We start from the raw sequence: 20,718 nt of genomic DNA, 5'->3' as shown, positions 1-20,718 counted from the left end.
TAGGGAGCATCTTTGGAAGCATCCAAATATGGTGGAGTTGAATTGTAAACGTATTAAATCTCCCCATTTCGGCCTAAAAAGCTGTTCATGTTTTAGAAAAAAAGTTGGAAAGGTGTCATTGTAAAGTGTGCAGAGTATTATATAATATATAATAATATATGTTCATTATGTTTTGGAATACCTGAGAATCTCAAGCTGAGATACAAGCAAAGACAACTTATCTTTCAATACGACTTATAATTCAAATATGACATGTATGGCTCAATCACTTTGTGCTTTGATACTTTGTAAGGGACTCTGTAGAGTCTGTAGAGTGACTCAATATGCTAGAGGTCTGCGGCATAGTTGGATTATGTGAGAGCATTTTTGAGCTCCACACGTCCCCCCCCCCCCCTTTCTGGGCTAGCGTCTCTATTTTTAAAACCTCCTTTACAACCGCAGCATAGATAGTAGGTAGACGCCATCCACCAGGATTCTCATGCAGCGCTGTATTGTCTGTCAAATGCCACTGACCCCTTTAGCCACAGGTCCTCTGTGCTCCTCTGTCAGTCAAGCACAGGTCATGTTGGTGTGTCTTAATTTGTGCTACATTTACAACTACATGTCACCTTTTGACAATAGACAATAGGTTTCTGTGGGGTGCTCCGTCCTTATAGGGAAATTTGGGGAGCACCAGAATTGCCTGTTTCAGACAGCTGTCTAATTCATTGCCCCTGACTGCTACTACTGCTGTTGTTCAGTGTAGTCACAGCTGTTTGTCACAAATGCTCTTTAACATTCATAGCCTGCTGAAGAATGGTTTGTTGACCACCACTAAATGTGTCTGTTACCAAGAATAGTTGAGCCCTTGGTCCTCATACAAGAAAAACATAGAGAAAAAACCATAGAGGAACATACAGGAAAAACTACTGTAAAGCGACTAATGTTAGGTGACATTGTTTGTCAACATACATCTACAAAAACTTTATTTTTATTTAACTTTTATTACATTATATAACTTTGAGTCATAAACATGCCACAATGTACGATCATGATCAGAATGCTCTGTTTCTCTTTTAAAGCTGATGTATATACCACTTTAACTGACATTTAATTTAAACATTTTGCCAACAGTTTGGTCTCTCATACCATACATGTAACCAGCTACTTGCTAGTCAAGCTTTCCAGGAAGACTTGATGTTGACATGCGTGACAATCAGGAATACCTACATACAGTAAATACTTTCCTGCGTAATATGCGTGAACACTGGCAGTTGATTATGGCAGACAATGCCAGTCCATTGACTAGTGAAGTGGGCTCTGACAGTTTAGATGAATTGTGACTGCATGCAAGTGGTTCTTTATTTTATGAGCCAGAGTATCTAGCATACCAAAACCATTGTGGCATTGGCCCATGGCTCTCTGCCATGGTGAGATTTAGACAGACAGACAGGCAGACAGGCGCGACCACACACACATACACACACACACACACACACACACACTCACACGTGCACACGCACACGCACACACGCATTCTCTCTCTCTCTCTCTGGGATCTCTTATGTGGAACTTATTACATATAACAAACTATATATAGCCTAAATAGTTTACGCATGGGGTGGAGGCAAATTGCATGTACTTTCTGTATATCGGCCAAATACAAAGCTATTCAATATGAGAGATTTAGCCTAGTGTTTCAGTGGATTGAAAATGTCAATATTGATATTTATTTTACACTATAGTTCATTTTAGGCAGGGGTCGAAAATGTTGGTATACTTGGAAAATATTTAGTTTGAAGCCTATTTCTACTTAAGCCCATTTAACCAATGTTATTTCATCTTTCTTCAAGGCTGACCTCTACTGCTCATGGAGAAAGGAACATCACTATGTTGTAAGCCTACACATTCTAACCTTCTAACACGTATTTTGCCAGCCGAAATAAATATCTTATAATTTGTCCTTTCTAATTTTATTTTGTAAAATAAAAGTTGATATATAAAAAAACAGACATTCTTGAAATAACTGACTATTTAGGCCTACATGAACAGTAACAATAGGTCTATTTAAACAATAGGCTAAATGGGGGAGAATGTAGGCTATTAAGACTGAAACCACTACAGACGATTCGTAAAACAGTGTTTCGATTAGAAAGTGCGTAAAATTGCGCTCGGTTTAACCCTGATGCACTCGAACAGACCCAAGCGACGTGCAATAAGGAAGTAAGTTGGTCATATGACAATTCATGTGCAGACGATGTGTAACTACAGTTTATTGACTTTCAAGCGGTAGCTAACGTCTAAAGTTTTGTATTCGATCTGAAATGCCTACCATTCCTCTGCTCTCTAAATGGCTTCTGGCTACTTTGTAACTGTAAATCTCGGCATATTCCTCTCATTGTGGATAAGCATAATCAATGCCGAGTTCTATGTGATAGATGATCAGATCGGTCTTGGAAGGCGTTTTGACGGAATCGGTGGTTTAAGCGGAGGAGGGGTAAGCGGAGTGTTTTTAAACACAGCTGTCCTCAAAAGATTGATAGAAAATAGCCTAACTGTGTCGCATTGCAGTCACTGTGTTGCAGTTCTACCCGTTACTTTTGTGTTACATTTCAACGCGTCACATTTGTATTTCTTCTTTCTAGGCAACAACTAGACTTTTGGTCAACTATGATGAACCATATCGTGGCCAAATATTAGACTATTTATTCAAGGTAGGCTACGTTTATTTCATTGTTCAATAGGCTAGCAATAGCCTACCAGCTGTTCTAAAAATAGTTTAATTGAATCTCTTTTGTTTTTCTAGCCAGGTTTTGGCGCTTCCTTACAGATTCTCAAAGTTGAAATCGGAGGAGATGCACAGACTACTGGTAGGTTTAGTCATGACACTTGAATCAACTTCAATGAAATAAATTGGAACTGAGGACACTTTAATAATTCATATGCATAATATGTTATTTTGTCTATGGCTCATCTTTTTAGATCTGACGAATTGTATGAAGCCATCTGTGTAGGCTACAAAAACGTTTGCAGCAGAGAACACATCTACAATTTGCATATCTTTTTATATACAAGCCCTATTTGGCCACAAAGCCAACTATCCTATGTGTAATCACACTCTGATCTTCACACTCGTCTTCAGTGAAACTCACATGATTGGCCAAAAGCCGGATATAACACTTTATGAATGCTTAGTTGACTACTGGTGTCAGAGACACAGCCATAAAATAGACATGCATTTTATCGCATGTTATAAAAAAGGTTCTTGAACATATCCATACTCCTCCTAGACATGCAATAAAAATGTATTGAAGCATTGTGGACTACCTAGCTGCTTTTGTAAATAGGCCTATGCTGTGTTGTTCTCAGATGGAACAGAACCCTCCCACATGCACTATGAAGGAGATGAGAACTACTTCAGAGGATATGAGTGGTGGCTGATGAAAGAGGCCAAGAAGAGGAACCCCGACATCACTCTGATTGGTAAGACATTGTTTCTCAAGAGAAAACTAGGGATTTGAAATTGGGTTTCTGTTGACCCATGATAGAAGTGTTTGTTTTGTTTATCTGTCAGGCCTTCCTTGGGCATTTCCACGTTGGGTGGGTAGAGAGCAGAGTTCACCATACCAGAATCCTGATGTCACCGCTGGTTATGTTGTGTCCTGGATCATTGGGGCAAAGCAGTATCATAACCTAGATATTGACTATGTTGGGGTGAGTGAATTATGTATACCCCTCATCCAGAATGGTCAGGATTGTCATATATCAACATAAAAGCTGACTTGTTAATATCTCTCAATCTATCACTTTGATATTTTATAGATATGGAATGAAAGGAAGTTTAATGCTGAGTATATTAAGGTAAGAGATGATATCCAACATATTTTGGTTTCTCGCAAGTCTTTTCTCTGTACTATTTATGTCTCTCGTTTGTCTAGATTTTAAGAGTCACGTTGGATAAGGCCGGCCTTACTGATGTGGGCATCATTGCAGCTGATGGGAACTGGGATATATCAGTTGCTATGGCACTGGATCCCCAACTTTATGGGGCCATTGATATCATTGGGTAAGTCTTGTGGACATCATTGGATAAAGTATAGCCATATGTTTATCTGTAAATAAAACACACACACACACACACACACACACACACACACACACACACACACACACATACACACACACACACACACACACACACACACACACACACACATACATACACACACATACACACACATACACATATATCTGTCTGAACCTCCACAATCTTAAACTGACATATTTTCTTTATATGCATTCATAAAACGTACGAAATAAGATACTGATGGTAGCTTTCTTTCTATTGATACTCCCAGGGTTCACTATCCAGGAACAAAGACTATACCTCAAGCTTTGTGGACCAGGAAGACACTTTGGTCCGCAGAAGACTACAGCACCTTCAACAACGATGTGGGTGGGGGCTGCTGGGCTCGCATTCTCAACCAGAACTATGTCAACGGGAGGATGACTTCGTACGTTTCCACCTCGCTCCTCACAGAATATGTGCCTGCCCTTTTAAAGGGTCAAAGACCTCAGCAGAGCTCACCCCTACCATTGTGTCTGTATTCTATTTTTAGCACCATCTCCTGGAACCTGGTGGCAAGTTACTATGAAGACCTCTCATTTGGACGGGATGGGCTGATGACCGCAGAGGAACCCTGGAGTGGGAACTATGTGGTGGAATCCCCCATATGGATAACAGGTGTGACACAGATTTATCTGTTTTTGTTTGTTTGTTTATTTGTTTGTTTGTTTGTTTCATTCATAGTCATTCTCCTTGTCCACATTTATTACAGCGGAATACAGTAACATTTATGCTTTAAATGTGACTTTAAATTTTGTTTTATTACTTTATAGCTCACACCACCCAGTTTGCAAAGCCAGGTTGGAGGTATCTAGAGACAGTCGGAAACCTAACACATGGTGGAAGCTATGTTTCTCTGACAGACGGGAAAGGGAACCTTACACTCGTCATAGAAACTATGGTAAGTGTGCGGTGAAGTGTGCAATACCTGTCTGTCTTAAACCAGAGCAATCAGGGGGCCAGAATCATCACAATCAAAGCCATCGATATATCAAAGTTGCGACAGCTGTTGACTTCCATGTTAAAGCCAGATTAGAGCAGTCACGTGGTTAGTGGGTAGCCTCAGTAGTTCCCTTGGTCCCTAGTTTACTACGGGATTGACAGCAGCGATCGCATTAATATTTACGGTAAATACTCAATGAAAATTACTATAAACTGCATTTCCACATACATATATTACTCAATGAAAATGCATTATTATGCACACGACCATAAGTCATGTAGAAAAGTCTTATTATAACACCTGAGATATTCATTCATTCTCTATGGAATAGTTCCTTTCAACCGGATGTGCCGCCATTGTTTGTACACGGGAGTCAATGGTAGTGTCGCAACTTTGAGATATCGATGGCTTTGATCACAATGTTTGTGTTTGTTACTGTTTTCCAGACGCATGATCACTCCATATGCGTTCGACCTCCATTGCCACCTTACAAGGTGTCCCCTCAAAATGCTACATTTCATCTCAAGGGCTCTTTCGTAAGTCAGATCTTCCCAATAATATTCAGATTTAAATGCCTGATCTGTCCTCAAACCAAACATTGAATATGATCTGTGTTCACTCACCTTAGGCAACAGTCTCGGAGCTTCAGTTATGGTACTCCAAATTAGACTTTGCAAACTCAAAGTCTACCCTCTTCAAGAAACTACAGACTGTCAAGGTAAACAGTTTCTTTGACTGTGTAATCACATGCTGACCATATTCTAAATATGTCTTTGATATTGAATGGTCTTGTATTTGTCAAACTTTGCAGTCATTCTGTATTTGTGTGCATCTACTGTATGTATATGTATGTTTGGAAAACTGAAATGTAACAGAATGTTCTGAATCTTCCCACAGGTTTTTGATGGATTCTTCACCTTGAGCTTAGGTCTTGATGAGGTTTACACCTTAACTACAATCACAACTGGACAAAAGGGCCACCACACAGACCCACCCAATTCATCTCCATTCCCTAAGAAGTATCTTGATGACTTTGATGTCCGTAAGGCCCCTCTACTGAATTATAACTCAGCCACGTTTTACTTGTCCTCTTGGAAACCAACCATGAAAATTGAAATAAGTTATTCGCACATACCTCTCCTGACAAGATGAGATGAAAGTACGAAAATATGTACTTACTAGGTTAGTGTGATTTCATCATTACATGGTCTTACTCTGTCCTCTGTAGGGAACCCTTCCTTTGATGAGGCTCCTTACTTTGCCGATCAGACCGGGGTGTTTGAGTATTTCCAAAACCTGACCGACCCAGGACCTCATGTCTTTACACTACGACAGATTGTCACTCAGCGCCCAATAGCCTGGGCAAATGATGCAGATCAAACCATCAGCATTGTCGGAGATCATAGCTGGTATGTTCACTCAGTTTGATGATCAGACACTCAATGTCACTGGAGACAGTTGTGAATCTGTTAATCTGTAGTTAGATTAGGCCTGGAGTTATATCTGAGAGTTATACAATCAGGGGATTTACTGAAGTTACAGGGGAGAGTTAATTAAGTATAAGCTGAACAGATATTAGACCCCTGTTGAAAGACCCCAAACTGTCGCAGGAATAGAAAGCATTGGGCAGTTCATTGCACCATCGAGGTACCACTGAGGAAGAGTGTTGAATTTGACCTAGTGTTTATGGCTGGTTGATATCCATTGGTGGTTATGCCCCTTGGAAACTGGAAGTGAATGTATCTAATTTCTTGCATGCACTCTCCTCAAAACTCTTGCAGTGTTGTTCATCAAGGAGTGTTTTATTGTTCATAAACTATGTGTTTTAAGGAATGCAATGTTTACATTCTGTCTGTGAGATGATGATGATATTGATGATATTATTGATGATGATGATTATGATGATGATGGGTATCGTCTCTGATTTACAGGAGAGACTTGACTGTGACCTGTGACGTCTTAATTGAAACCATGAGTACAGGAGGTGTGTTCATTGCTGCAAGAGTGGATAAGGGAGGCGAGTCTGTCAGGGAGGCTATGGGAGTCTTCTTCTGGGTGTTTGCCGACGGCACTTACAGAGTAACCAATGATATTGGTAAGTGACATACTTCAGTAAATGGATTTAAAAAAAATTAAATTGACAAACTTCCTTGTACAACATGTATAATTTGTCATTGTTGTCATTTGTTTATGTTAAGGTGGGAAGATAGTGCGAGCAGAGGGCTTATCAGGAACAAGAGCAGGGAAATGGCACACACTGACCCTCACAGTCAAGGTAATGGTTAACAAGAAAAACTATGCATAGGGAACTATGCACACCGTTTCTACCCTGTTCTGTTCATAAACTGTCGCTTAAGTTGAAATGTTTTCTTATGTTTGTCTGCAGGGACAATATGCTTATGGAATGCTGGATGGATACCCACTGTGGAAGAATGCTGTGATTCTAAACCCAAAGAATGGATGGGCTGCTATCGGAACATACTCTTTTGAATATGCCCAGTTTGATAACTTCCAAGTGCTGGCAGACTGAGTAGTCTAGCTGTTTTTCACAAAGACTCTGTGTATGTTCCTGTTCCCAAGCACATAATTGTGAGCGCTGTCTTGTTAAAAATAGCATTCCAGAGTTGGATTGAATGTTGAATGCGTCTCATTCCTGAAAATTCTCTGGTTCCCTAACGGAGCACAAGGGGGGATTTTATTCAGGTGTAGTGTGAATGTACGTTTCAAATTATTTGTGATTTACTTGTTTTAAATAACAATAGATGAATGTGAAGGGTTATTTTCCAATCTTAATTCCAAGGGGAAATGTTTATTAATTTATTTTTTTTGATTGGAGTTATTAAAGGATTCAAGGCCTGGGCCACCAGTATGGAAGCATATGAGTTCCATAATTCAAATGAGAATGCATTCTGCAATATGCAATTCTAAAAGACATTACATTAGGCAATTGCTAATTCATTATGCAATTTAATATTACAATTTGCAATACTTTCTTTCAAAATGCATTTTAATATACAAAGTGACAATGCAATCATCAAATCAATTTGATTTATTTTGGTTAAAAATTTGAATAAACATGGATTGAATTGCATTCCATTTTGCCATGGTACTTTAGTCTCAAAATTCAAATGGCAATTCATTTTGCATTTCAATTTTCAATATTCAGTTTCATCTTTTAATTGTCAATTACTTTTGCAATGTAATGTTCAAAATTCAATGTAGAATTGAATTATTTTTTAATTTTTTAATGTATTTAATTTTTTTTTGAAAATGTTTTTAAAACAAATATTGAAAACATTTTGAATATTTTTTGGCAAAAAGTTTTGCCCGGTTTGCAGAAATAGCGCCCCCGTTATTGCATAGCACTTTGTCACGCTCTTTGTGTCTCAAAATTCAAATGGCAATGGCAAACGCGATTCCAAAACACATTGCAATCTGTCAGTCTTCCATCACCCATGGCGGGAACTACGTCACGTCCGTGTTTATCTCGCATTGGTCAGTTTTCTCTTTAAGGCGGGTCTTAGGCAGGGCGGCTGACGGCCTCCAGGTAGAGAAGAGAACGTAAAAGAGAAATTGTCGCTGACACAGTAGCCTACTGTTGAAGGTGATGGGCAAAAACAGTCGCTCAGCTACTGAGGGAGGCAGGCGTGTGTGTGTGCGCGTGCGGAGACCTTGATCCGACCGTACGCCACCCCCTCCAGGAGCGTGTATCAGGGTGAAGCGTTAAAAACAGCACACAGGTAGCCAGGGGAGCTGAGGGAGCTGGCAGCCCAGGGCCCTGGAGCTCATATCTGGGTGGAGCGTTTGCCCCTCTCAGCCCGGAGGACTGCTCCAGATTAACGACCATAGACAGTAAGATAGGTTACTGACAGGGCTAACACAGGGCTACTAACAGGGCAGGGCTGTTAATTACAGGGCTACATCGTTTCATTCACACTCAGGCACTCCTGGTCTGACCACGACCGCCGGTCCAGCTGCAGCCTGCACTGTCAGGAAGTCAAGGAAGCGTAGCCACGTCCTGAGATATCGGTGGCTTTGCCCCAAACGAGGAACGTGCATCGTTCTTTTCACAAATACACCATATTTTTAAGCAAATAAAGTTGTTTACTTAAGATTACAGCGTTTTATCAACGTTTGGTCCGCGAAAATATTCTCGCTGCACCGGTAGGGAAACCGCCGTCATGTCATCCGGCACAAGCTTCCATGGTACACTGCTGTCATAAGCATTACGGTTCCCCATTGACTCCCATTGATTCTGACTGACCATTTCGAAGGAAAACGTCAATTATGTACTGAAACAAACGCCGCTGACATATGATATGATAGTAACCATTTCGTCGATAAAATTTCGAAATTCTTGCTGTATTATGTCGGACAAAAATGTAGGTTACATAATTGACGTTTTCCTTCGAAATGGTCAGTCAGAATCAATGGGAGTCAATGGGGAACCGTAATGCTTATGACAGCAGTGTACCAAGGAAGCTTGTGCCGGATGACATGACGGCGGTGGTAGGGAATCGGTTGCGAGACTCGGTGAGACGTGATCCCATCCCACTGGATTGTTGTTTGTACAAACATTCAACATCCAAAACTATAACTGAAAAACGTCGACATTGACGAATGTAATGCATTTGTGCTACGTTATAAAAATAAAACGTAGACACTGATTAAAAGATGCACTTGCTAATTTGTGCTACATTCTTATCAACGATCAGTGAAAAACTACTTCCTCGTTTAGGGCAAAGCCATCGATATCTCAGCAAGTGACTACGCTTGCTTTCCGGTCCTGACCAAACGTTGATAGAACGCTGAGTAATCTTAAGTAAACAACTTTATTTGCTTAAAAATATGGTGTATTTGAGAAAAGAACGATGCACGTTCCTCGTTTGGGGCAAAGCCATCGATATCTCAGGACGTGGCTACGCTTCCTTGACTTCCTGACAGTGCAGGCTGCAGCTAGACCGGCGGTCGTGGTCAGATCAGGAGTGCCTGAGTGTGAATGAAACGATGTAGCCCTGTAATTAACAGCCCTGCCCTGTTAGTAGCCCTGTGTTAGCCCGGTCAGTAGCCTATCTTACTGTCTATGGTCGTTAATCTGGAGCAGTCCTCCGGGCTGAGAGGGGCAAACGCTCCACCCAGATATGAGCTCCAGGGCCCTGGGCTGCCAGCTCCCTCAACTCCCCTGGCTACCCGTGTGCTGTTTTTAACGCTTCACCCTGATACACGCTCCTGGAGGGGGTGGCGTAAGGTCGGATCAAGGTCTCCGCACGCACACACACACACGCCTGCCTCCCTCAGTAGCTGAGCGACTGTTTTTGCCCATCACCTTCAACAGTGGGCTACTGTGTCAGCGACAATTTCTCTTTTACGTTCTCTTCTCTACCTGGAGGCCGTCAGCCGCCCTGCCTAAGACCCGCCTTAAAGAGAAAACTGACCAATGCGAGATAAACACGGACGTGACGTAGTTCCCGCCATGGGTGATGGAAGACTGACAGATTGCAATGTGTTTTGGAATCGCGTTTGCCATTGCCATTTGAATTTTGAGACACAAAGAGCGTGACAAAGTGCTATGCAATAACGGTGGCGCTATTTCTGCAAACCGGGCAAAACTTTTTGCCAAAAAATATTCAAAATGTTTTCAATATTTGTTTTAAAAACATTTTCAAAAAAAAATTAAATACATTAAAAAATTAAAAAATAATTCAATTCTACATTGAATTTTGAACATTACATTGCAAAAGTAATTGACAATTAAAAGATGAAACTGAATATTGAAAATTGAAATGCAAAATGAATTGCCATTTGAATTTTGAGACTAAAGTACCATGGCAAAATGGAATGCAATTCAATCCATGTTTATTCAAATTTTTAACCAAAATAAATCAAATTGATTTGATGATTGCATTGTCACTTTGTATATTAAAATGCATTTTGAAAGAAAGTATTGCAAATTGTAATATTAAATTGCATAATGAATTAGCAATTGCCTAATGTAATGTCTTTTAGAATTGCATATTGCAGAATGCATTCTCATTTGAATTATGGAACTCATATGCTTCCATACACCAGGGTACATGGATCCCTTGCATTTCACTTTTATGCGTGTACATTTTTGCACAAATCAAATGATTTTGATTTTTAGAATAAATTTGGATTTTCACGACCGTCTCCGTTCTTTGGTGTTGAGGACAGCGCTGCGCGTGGCCTAGGTTCTAGCCTTGACAACAAGTGTCGCTTCTGCGTAGCAACGGAAAACCATGGCCGACAACAAGGGAGCAGTTGCAGCGCGCACAAAACGAATATTTATAAACAACGTTGATTCGTATTCATCAAAGAATATCGCGAAGGTAATGACCATAAATTGTGATCTCGAAATATTGGCATTGACTCTTTTCTCTATAGCCTGATATGAGTTTGTAATTGTTCGTGATGGGGTAGATTCTTTCGACCTGTGTCCCTGGCGAGTCACTTGGAGAGAATGAAGAGGAAGAGGACGCTCAAGATAGAAACTCAACATCACAACGAACCTTTCAGATTGTCGGCACTGTAGCAAACACAGGCGGAGAAAAGCAGAGTTTTACAGTAGAAGAATATTCCGTAAGTTTGTAACACCCTCGTATTGTGTTTACCTAGTGCGCACATGCGCACACTTCCTAGTTCTGAGATCCCGGGGTTAAACGTCACGCCAATAGGCTCATGCAACATTATGGGCAGAGCCACTGATTATGGGTGTTAGTAAGACTTTGTGAACAACAGATAACCCCATACCAAAAAAATGGACAAAAGGATGTGAAGTGCCTCCTTTGGTTCCCCCCCCTCTTCTTTTCATTATAGTCTGATAACAGAGATGAACTTTATCAACGTCTGCTGGACTGTGATGTTATTGTATACAACATTACAGAGGATACTAATGAACTACTAGATGAGGCAGCGTGGGCCATCACAAGTAAGTGGATTAATTAAATTAATTTTGTTATAGAAGGTCAGAAGAATTTCTACTTTCAATTCTCTGTAGAGCAGTTTTGTATTACTTTATTCTTGATGTAGCTGAAAGTTCAACTAGCACACTGAAGTCAAGCACTCCATGTTCATGTTTTGACTTTGTATTGCCAACAGCCCTTCATACTTACATTGAGCACTTAGGGGTCCCAAAGATCTTCATTCTGCTGGCACCTCTAATGACATGGGCTTTGACCAAATCCTCAGATCCGGTCAGTAATTTCACAATCTGCACAGTGATGGCTAAACATCAGCATAAAGTTCAGTTGTGACTGAATGTTTTCTTCAGGATGACCCTGACATTGCACTGACTGAGGATGATTTCAGGAGACGAAGGCCACATCCAAACTACAAAGAACTTTCCGCAGTGGAGAAAAATGTGCTCAAGTTGGGTAGGACTGTAAGTAGGCATACGCCATGTGTGTAGGCTATTACCCACCAGTTGTAGAGTTATGTTACAGAACAAAATTAACCTAATGATAAAATACACTTTAATTTTATTAAAGCAAGTAATTGTATACTTTATTCTAAATGTATACTTTCAGAAAAAATCTCGGCTGTCCACATATGTGGTGACATCAGCGCTGCAGTATGGCATGGGAGAGGACATTTTTCACCCCTTTTTCAAGGTACCGTAAAACACTATCCTTAATGTAGATCTAAAGAATAACATGGGTCATTTGCAAGGTCTATTTTGACATAATTTCATGTGTTTTGAAACTTCACCACTAGATGGCGTGGCTTGGACAAGTGGAGAAAATTCCCATTTATGGGTCTGGTACAAACAGCGTCCCCACCATTCACATCAGTGACCTAGCAGGGTATGCTGTTTTGTCCTGTCAAGATGTCATATAAATTGTATGCATAACACACAACATTGTCTTTTTGTATACATAGCTCAAGAAAAGTACAATGCATATATTGTTTTAAATTTAGGGTGATTCAAAACATCATTGATCACAAGCCGAAAGAACATTTCTTTTTTGCCGTGGATGACTCAAACAACACTTTGGAGGAAATTATAAGGGTAAGACATTTTAAATACCCACAAGGGGAAATGAAAATGAAGACATCACCGTGTTGCTTTACTGGAATTAACGTATTGGTATGTTTCTCATTTATCTCATACAAGGCTATCAGCCTCGGCCTTGGAACAGGGAATACTGAAGTGCTCTCAAAGGAAGCAGCTTTACAGGCAAAAGTGTTAACGGTATGTGTAATGTTCTGGGAACGACTGCCCACTTGGGGCCAAGTTAGTTAGCTAGATAGTTAGTTAGTTAGTTAGTTTGTTTGTTTGTTTGTTGGTTTGTTTCTGTGGGACCCTATTGAACCGATTTGGCCTGATTTATATGTGTAGTTTTTTCATTTTCTGTCTTACAGCAGCAAGAACTTGATCATTTAACCATCAATCTTCGGATTGATGGCTTTTCTGTGAAAAATACTCTCAATGTCCAGTGGGTTTGTGAAACTGGATTTGTGGAAAACCTTGGTCGTGTCATTGCTGAGTACAAGCACACAAGACAGTTACTGGTAAGTTTTCTGGTGTGGAATGGATGTGGTTTTATCTGTGAACAATTCACTGATGGTCACATAAGAGCTACAATATTGCTACAGTTTTGCAAATTCTCATGCTGTCATGCAGCCGATCAAAATTTGCCTTCTTGGACCACCTGCTGTTGGAAAAAGCTCTGTGGCTGAAAAGATAAGCAAAGTTTACAAAATTCATCACATTAATGTGAAGGCCATATTTGATGAAAAGATTAAATCTTTGGTAAGTCATTTGATAACAAATACAACATAAGAAATCCCTATACTTTTTAGAAATGTTCTAATAGAGATACGTTACAAAAATTAACCCAACTTTTTCTTTCAGTGTGCAGAGGATGAAAATGATACTGACACCACGAAACCTCCAGGTGAGAGAATTAGAAATTTCTTGTAAAGTTGTTTGATGTCAAACTTTAATGTTAAATACTTTTATAGTAAAAGCATCATTGTCAATGGTCATTTTTGTATTCTGGTGCATGTAGTAGGCCTATGTGCGCACGCTCGCAAATATATGTATGCGTGCAATGTGCATGTATGAAACAAGGAGGTACACAACCACACTTCTATTTGGGAAAAACACCTAATGCACCACAGCATTAGTATTCATCTTTCATGTAGCAGTTATGTGGCAAAAGATACAGGATATTAATCTATAAGACAAATAGATACGACTTCTCTGTGGTCCTGCTGTCAGTCAAGCTACACCAGGGGGGGGGGGGGTGTCTTGGCGGTGCCCAAAAATGTCTTCATTTGGAGACAGTAAAGCCTACCTACCTTCATTTCTCTGCTTACAGAGTTGGATGAACAGACTAGGCATGGCCTCGTCAAAGAGAGACTGAATTCCATGCCATGTCGAAACCACGGGTTGGTGCTCGATGGCTTCCCCGACACTTACACTGAGGCTAAAGACTTTTTTTACTATGGTACTCTTTTTTTCTCTTTTTTTTTAGTTAAAACTCTTCACACAGTACCAACATACTGTCTAAATGGCCTTTGTTGCACTTATGTTTAAATTAATCTCTCTTCATCAAATTCTGAAATGAAATTTAGATGATTTTGCTATGGGATTGGAGGAGCCCAGGCCAGGACAGAACTCATTTGATCCAAATATTATGCCAGGTCAGTCTAAAGAAATTACAGATGGCTGCATGCACAGGTTGTTGTAGTGCCACCAGCTTTCTGAATCATCTTCTTGTGTCCACTGCAGAATATATTTTCTCACTTGATGCCACTGATGAGTTTCTGAAGGAGCGAGTACTCAAGCTGCCTGAAAGCGACGCGGTGAAAATGGGTTACACTCAGGAGAAGTTCCTCGCCAACCTGACAGCATTCAGAGAGGCCAACGTGGAAGACCAGACAGTCCTCAACTACTTTGATGAGCAGGAAATCCACCCAGAACACATAGGTGATTGACATATACTGTAAATAGCGAGATACTGTACATACAATACAAACATAAAGTCAGTTAAAGTCAAGCTATTTAAGTAGGCTATGTAGCATATTCTAAAACAATGGAAATTGACCTTGAGGGCTTTTCCTATTAAAGAGGTTATTTACAATTGAGCAATAAAGTATATGAAAAGACCAGCAATGCTATAAGAAATGAATCTGTAGCCACATGCTTATGTTGTGGTTTTAAGTCATTCTGTGGATTTCATTATTATTATTATTATTATTATTATTATTATATATATTTTTTAAAGAAATCAATAATGCAGAGGACCGAGACAACCTGGCGGTGGTCGAGAAAATCACCACCCTAATCGGGGCACCCAAGAACTATGGGCTGACGCCTGAGGAGCAGAAAGCAGCGGAGCTCAAAGCCAATCTCTTGAGGCAGGAGAAGCTCCAGCAGGAGGCCACTGAGAGGGAGCGCGTGGAGGCAGAGCAGACAGCCAGGCTGGCTATCGAGCTGGAGAAATGGGTGAGTGTGTGAGGGATGACCTCCAAGCACAAGGAATAAGCAACGCTATCTGATGACTGTTCAGTATTTGCATTCATTTTGCATGATTTTTGGTGTTTTCATGGTGGAGCACACTTATATTTGCAGTAGTAGAAGTGCACTTGCATTATGTTATGTTTTTTTGAAGAATACAAAACTTTTGACTTTGGGTGCCCATACAGACACGACACGTGACTGAGGTGAAAAAGCAGGAGACCGAGCTTCTGGAGGCCCGCTCCTTTCCTCTGCGAAACTACCTGATGAAATACGTAATGCCGACTGTCTCCCAGGGGTTGCTGGAGAGTTGCAGAGCCAAGGCAGATGATCCTGTGGACTTCCTGGTAATTTTCCCCTGTTTTTTCCCTTGTGTATGTGGCAGAGTATTGTAAGTATTGGAATACTTTACTCTGTTTTTAATATGCTCACTGATTGTGTGTTTGTGTTCCAGGCTGAATACCTCTTGAGGAACAGTTTGGAAGATGACTGATCAATGGTTGCCTTGACATTTTGCAAAATAAGATTATATTAACATTATTGACTTGTGCAATGTTTGTGTGTATATTGCATTCATTTGAATAAATGTTTGAATATTGAAATATTGAATAAATGTTCTTTATTTCCTCGAAGCTTCTAATTTCTTTTTGTAGGCTATTTACAGTATATGAGAGATTACATCATCATTTTACAGTGAATGCTGGGTCTACTGTTCTATCAAAGTTTGCTTATAGCCCCAAATAAGGTTTGAGGCACAAATGTAACACTGTCTACAGATTTTGAGCGAGCGCAGAGATGAACTTGAGCGAGAGGGAGAGAGCTAGAGCGAGCAAAGGGAGCTGTGTATGAGAGCGCGTACACAGTGAATCGGAATTAGAGGGGGGCTGTTGTTGCGCATACATGTTGACCATAGCGAATACACAAAGACATTTGTTTACCACAGAATTGATTCCCGTTTGCTCCATTACAAATTATTTGTGCTCAAGTTTAATTTTTCCTCTAAATATAATTTGTGTGCTTGCTCAAAATATGTTTCTGCGCTCAATATTGCTCCAATCTGCGCTCATAATTGAGGCACAAATGTAACGGCATATGAATCGTGATTAAGAAAACGAATAATTAGAATATCTAATGCACCATACTGCGTTACATACGTGATAGGCCACCGAATGATGGCTTGGTCACGCCCACTATACTTTTAGTGAAGCGAATCGGGGGTTCGCTGAACGAAAGAGAAAGTGAAAGTTTGTGAAATGACCTACACGTATGACTATGGCTTGGATAAAGCAACTTAGATCACTATGACTTCCCTCCTTTATGGTCTTTTTTCCGTGTTTTTCACAGGTAGGCCTATACCTTTTTTGTTTGCGTGTGTGTTGTGAGTGACTAATTGCAGCCTTCTAACTCGTTGACGTTGCTTGTGTTCTAAGCGAATGTTTTTCATTTGCTTTTGCAGCTGCTGTCTCACAATCTATTGATGATGTTCGTTGGCTGCCATGTCGGTTTAGAGACGAACAAGTCCATATAGTCGAGGAAATAGTCCTGGGGAAACCGATGAGAGTAAATGAAACAAGATATCAACTTCGAGATGCTGTATTGCAGTTTGGTCAGCCCGGAGATAGTCCTGTGCATTCGGAGATAATAACCTTCCTTGTCACGGGTAAGCTAAGATTGGTTCATCAGGAAGTGTCCTCTTTTTAATGCGTGCACTGCGCCAAATGACAAATCTCTTTTAAATGTGTCTCAGCCTCTAAGGTGGACGTGCGACGGCACTTTAAAGGGGGATTGGACACTCTTGAATGTGAGCTGCACAGGCACCGCACGGGCGCTTCGCCGGTGCGCTGGCCCAGCATGGGAGCCCAGGAGCGCGACAACTGGTTTACCTGCACACTGCGCCACACGGAGGGGCTCTTCGTTATCACTTATTTCCTCAGACACAGTCCCATTGCTCCCAATGTTGTGCAGCCAGACTTCCAGCAGTGGGTTCCAGTTGCAGATAGAGACACAATCACCACCTCAGGTCAGTGTCATCACCATAATGGGTGGGTGGTAGTGGGATAGATCATATGGCTAATTGGTCATATCAGAGATAACTCTCTTCACATTTCTCTATTTTTGTGGCCAGCTGTAATGATGGTGTTGACCAACACCCCCTCTCTGGAGGTCGGCCTGATGAAGGAACAGAGCCTGAACTGTGAGTTTGCTGTAGACCACAAGTCGGCCCACCTCACTGTGGAGTGGCACCTGCAGCGCAAAGGTCAACGCTCAAAGCTCTTCAGCTACTCCAGCCGCACGGGCCAGACTGAGGGCAGTGGTGTGTCTGTGAAGGCCATCGCCAGGGGAGACGCGTCGCTCAAGATCCCCCTTACAAGGGAAACCAGTGAGGGCACCTACGTCTGCTCTGTGCACGTGCTTCCACTCTCCGGCGGCCATGACATCACCCTGAACATCATGGGTGAGAGACTCTTACAGAAAAAAACATAACTCAAAAAAATGTAATAAACAGTCAGAGGATGTCCTTTGTTATAATTCAATGTATCATTAATCTAATTCAGCACAATCCTAAATGGTAAACAGCATGACTTTGACCAAGTCATACACTGTATCAGCCATTCAAAATGTTCTTTCAGAAGCATGAAAAGGATGGCTGCAGTAGTGCAGTCGCCCGAGTCCGCTGTTGAATAGTGCATCAGCAGCCATTTGTCTGAACGAAGAACCATTTCTTTAATGATTGTCATGTTTTTCTTGAGCAGCACTTCTGAATTAGGCAGAAGCTGCGGCCTTTTGTCCTGCGTCTCATGATTCTGTAGATTTGCCAATCACCACAACATTCTGTTTTTTTTCAGAGCCTCCTCGTGTGTCCCTGAATGTGAACTCTCAGGTGTCTCTGTCCGAGGGGGAGTTGCAGAGGGTGGATTGTGAGGCGGCGGGCTTCTACCCCCTGGATGTGCACATGGAGTGGCTGAAGGAGTCTCTCACCCCGGGAGCGAGCCGCATGCCCGAGGTGCTGAAGGTGGTCATGTTCTCCAACCACCGCCACAACCCGGACGGCACCTACACCCTCACTGCCTATTTCCTGCTCAAGCCCACACTCCGGGACTCTGGGTACCGCTACACGTGCAGAGTGTCTCACGATGCCCTGCGAATGCCCATCCGGAAGAGCTTCAACCTCATTGTCACGGGTTAGTAGTCTCTGAGGGGGAGTGGGGGGGGGTGTCTGAGAGGAGTAAAAACTGTTGGTTTATATTGCTCCATTTTTGCATGAGACGTCCGAAGAAGGTTGTAATGTCTGCTTTCCTGGGTCAAGTTTCCTGATAACATTGTCTTTTTTTAAGGAAGACTTCAAAGGTATACCTGGCTAAAGTTGTTTACTTTTGTAGGCAATGTTTTCCAAACTCTCTTAAGGGTCATTTTTACTGTATACTAACTGCCATAAGGTATCCCTGAAGAGGCTGAATCCACATTTCTAGCATCAATTATTGTTATTCATCTAGTCTGGAGCATGTGTGAGATTTGTTCAATGGGCATTGACAGCGCAGGTGATAAGAATACTTTATCCGTTCATCTTTACCAGCTCATTTGCTGCACCTTCTGCCCTGTTTGACGCGTGTCCGTTCAATCAAAGCCATGAGCACTTAATTAACGCACATCACAACACTTGTTTGCACTCTCATACTCTTCATAAAACACACATACTGTAGGCCTACACATTTGTCCTTCTTTTGCACAGTTGAGAATGTAAATTGTTATGCTAAAAACAGTCTAAAAGAACTTTCATGAATGTGTGACTTATAGACACTACTACTACACTACGTTTCAGATAACATGTCTAAATCTTAAGGTATATAACTAACGAACAACGTAGCATTGAGAAGGTTTCGGTAAATCACGCCCTGCTCTGTGTCTGTCTCATTCTATACTAAAATCTACTCATGTCCGAAACCACCAGTAAAGAAAATAGAGCTGTTGTGTTTTGTTTTCTTGACATTGTAGAGAAGGATTCGTATCTGTGGTACCTGCCTCTTATTCTGTCCATACTTGGACTTGGAGTCTTTGCTTTCCTGTGGTCCAGACGACGTGCAGGTAAATTAACAGCCAGTATTTTACTTGTATTGATTTTGTGACAGATCACAATATGAGTTTATTTCCCTCATTACATATGTTGTTGTTTTTACAGTACCAAAAGCACCTAAGGTAAGATCCATATCTACAAAAAGTTTAGACTGTCAAATATGTTCTACCTTTGCTGATTATGGCTAATATTTTTCTTCTTTTGATTAGGGTGTGTATGGCCGCGCCTAGAACTGAAGAGTAAGAAGAGTTTTAAAATGTGGCATACTGATTGCGGAAAATCCCTTGATTCTGTTCACACTTGAAGCACTCCAACAGCGGGTTAATGTTGGAGTTTATGCACTTTTGAGTTGGCTGACAAAAGTGAAATACCTTTGGATTCCTTGGATCAATTAAAGTACAACGCTCACTATGACAGTGGTAGTTAACAATTTGGAAGATGACTGATCCATTTTTAATTTTGGATTAAAGGAATCAATGAAACTGTTTTAGCCTACTGATGTTTGCAATGCTTATTTATGTTCAATAAATATATTTAATTTCTTCACAGCCAGTTTTGAGTTGAATCACTGGTGACAGTACCTGAGAGTCCCGAGTAGACGTTGCAAAGCATACATTCTTATTTATTTTTTAATGTTTTATTTTAGTATATATGTACACTACATGTATACTATATTAGTATATAGTATGCAGTATATGTAAAGCAGCAAAGTGAGGGCAGCCTGCTGAAAAGTTGAACTACCTCTATGGTGTATTTTGCTTCTTGTCCTTGGTTTTTAAAATGTAACTATGTTGTTTTGGACAAAAGTACCTGCTAATGTTTTAAAATAGAAACAAGGGAACAAGGGAAATCGTAGTTGATGACCGGTACCCATAGTTCTATTCGGTACAGATGCACAAAACGTTACACAGCTGGAGAGATTAAAGAGAAGCTTTCCCAGAGGGACTGGTTTGACGTTTTGGAAAGCAGTGACGTTGATGGGGCTTGGGCTTTACAGCTGCTCTTGATGTGGTTGCACCAATGAAGGAAACCAGAATAAAACAGAAAATGGGGTGACTTCATGACATTCTGGATCTCATCATACAATGCCAGATGGTTCAGAACATTTAGATACA

At 40.9% G+C, this 20,718-nt stretch overlaps 3 protein-coding genes across 3 annotated transcripts; all 3 read left to right on the top strand.

Annotated features, from left to right (window-relative positions):
• The first annotated feature begins 2,216 nt into the window (after positions 1-2,216).
• On the top strand, positions 2,217-7,960 carry LOC134098189 (galactocerebrosidase-like). The gene is made up of 17 exons (XM_062551176.1): positions 2,217-2,476; positions 2,625-2,693; positions 2,786-2,849; positions 3,349-3,462; positions 3,554-3,693; positions 3,802-3,840; positions 3,918-4,045; positions 4,338-4,493; positions 4,599-4,723; positions 4,879-5,006; positions 5,495-5,584; positions 5,677-5,766; positions 5,946-6,090; positions 6,277-6,457; positions 6,980-7,143; positions 7,247-7,323; positions 7,435-7,960. The coding sequence occupies exons 1-17, from the start codon at positions 2,330-2,332 to the stop codon at positions 7,576-7,578; spliced, it is 2,001 nt and encodes a 666-aa protein (XP_062407160.1). The 5' UTR covers positions 2,217-2,329; the 3' UTR covers positions 7,579-7,960.
• A 3,158-nt stretch (positions 7,961-11,118) lies between these two features.
• Positions 11,119-16,069, top strand: LOC134097847 (adenylate kinase 7-like). The gene is made up of 18 exons (XM_062550799.1): positions 11,119-11,395; positions 11,487-11,645; positions 11,883-11,994; positions 12,165-12,259; positions 12,337-12,447; positions 12,593-12,676; positions 12,780-12,868; positions 12,984-13,074; positions 13,180-13,257; positions 13,428-13,577; positions 13,690-13,818; positions 13,921-13,963; positions 14,390-14,518; positions 14,646-14,714; positions 14,803-15,000; positions 15,299-15,519; positions 15,720-15,878; positions 15,986-16,069. Exons 1-18 carry the CDS (start codon positions 11,306-11,308, stop codon positions 16,022-16,024), a joined length of 2,046 nt encoding a protein of 681 aa, XP_062406783.1. The 5' UTR covers positions 11,119-11,305; the 3' UTR covers positions 16,025-16,069.
• Positions 16,070-16,758: 689 nt separating this feature from the next.
• Positions 16,759-20,149, top strand: LOC134097704 (tapasin-related protein-like). Its single transcript, XM_062550646.1, has 8 exons — positions 16,759-16,875; positions 16,988-17,191; positions 17,279-17,551; positions 17,657-17,986; positions 18,378-18,713; positions 19,525-19,614; positions 19,709-19,725; positions 19,813-20,149. The coding sequence occupies exons 1-8, from the start codon at positions 16,833-16,835 to the stop codon at positions 19,831-19,833; spliced, it is 1,314 nt and encodes a 437-aa protein (XP_062406630.1). The 5' UTR covers positions 16,759-16,832; the 3' UTR covers positions 19,834-20,149.
• Positions 20,150-20,718: the final 569 nt, after the last annotated feature.

This window comes from Sardina pilchardus, chromosome 12 (assembly GCF_963854185.1).
Source record: "Sardina pilchardus chromosome 12, fSarPil1.1, whole genome shotgun sequence".
NCBI classification, from domain to species: domain Eukaryota; kingdom Metazoa; phylum Chordata; class Actinopteri; order Clupeiformes; family Clupeidae; genus Sardina; species Sardina pilchardus.
This window is presented reverse-complemented; position numbering and strand designations above follow the sequence as displayed.

What these genes read in the sequence shown, in the direction of transcription:
- LOC134098189 (XM_062551176.1), top strand. Translation starts at nt 2,330, where the DNA reads ATGGCTTCTGGCTACTTTGTAACTGTAAATCTCGGCATATTCCTCTCA. An exon ending in ATCCCCCATATGGATAACAG is followed by an intron (nt 4,724 to 4,878) that starts GTGTGACACAGA and finishes ATTACTTTATAG; the next exon opens with CTCACACCACCCAGTTTGCA. An exon ending in AGAAACTACAGACTGTCAAG is followed by an intron (nt 5,767 to 5,945) that starts GTAAACAGTTTC and finishes ATCTTCCCACAG; the next exon opens with GTTTTTGATGGATTCTTCAC.
- LOC134097847 (XM_062550799.1), top strand. Translation starts at nt 11,306, where the DNA reads ATGGCCGACAACAAGGGAGCAGTTGCAGCGCGCACAAAACGAATATTT. An exon ending in CACATCAGTGACCTAGCAGG is followed by an intron (nt 12,869 to 12,983) that starts GTATGCTGTTTT and finishes TTTTAAATTTAG; the next exon opens with GGTGATTCAAAACATCATTG. An exon ending in CTATCGAGCTGGAGAAATGG is followed by an intron (nt 15,520 to 15,719) that starts GTGAGTGTGTGA and finishes GTGCCCATACAG; the next exon opens with ACACGACACGTGACTGAGGT.
- LOC134097704 (XM_062550646.1), top strand. Translation starts at nt 16,833, where the DNA reads ATGACTTCCCTCCTTTATGGTCTTTTTTCCGTGTTTTTCACAG. An exon ending in AGACACAATCACCACCTCAG is followed by an intron (nt 17,552 to 17,656) that starts GTCAGTGTCATC and finishes TTTTGTGGCCAG; the next exon opens with CTGTAATGATGGTGTTGACC. An exon ending in CTTCAACCTCATTGTCACGG is followed by an intron (nt 18,714 to 19,524) that starts GTTAGTAGTCTC and finishes TTGACATTGTAG; the next exon opens with AGAAGGATTCGTATCTGTGG.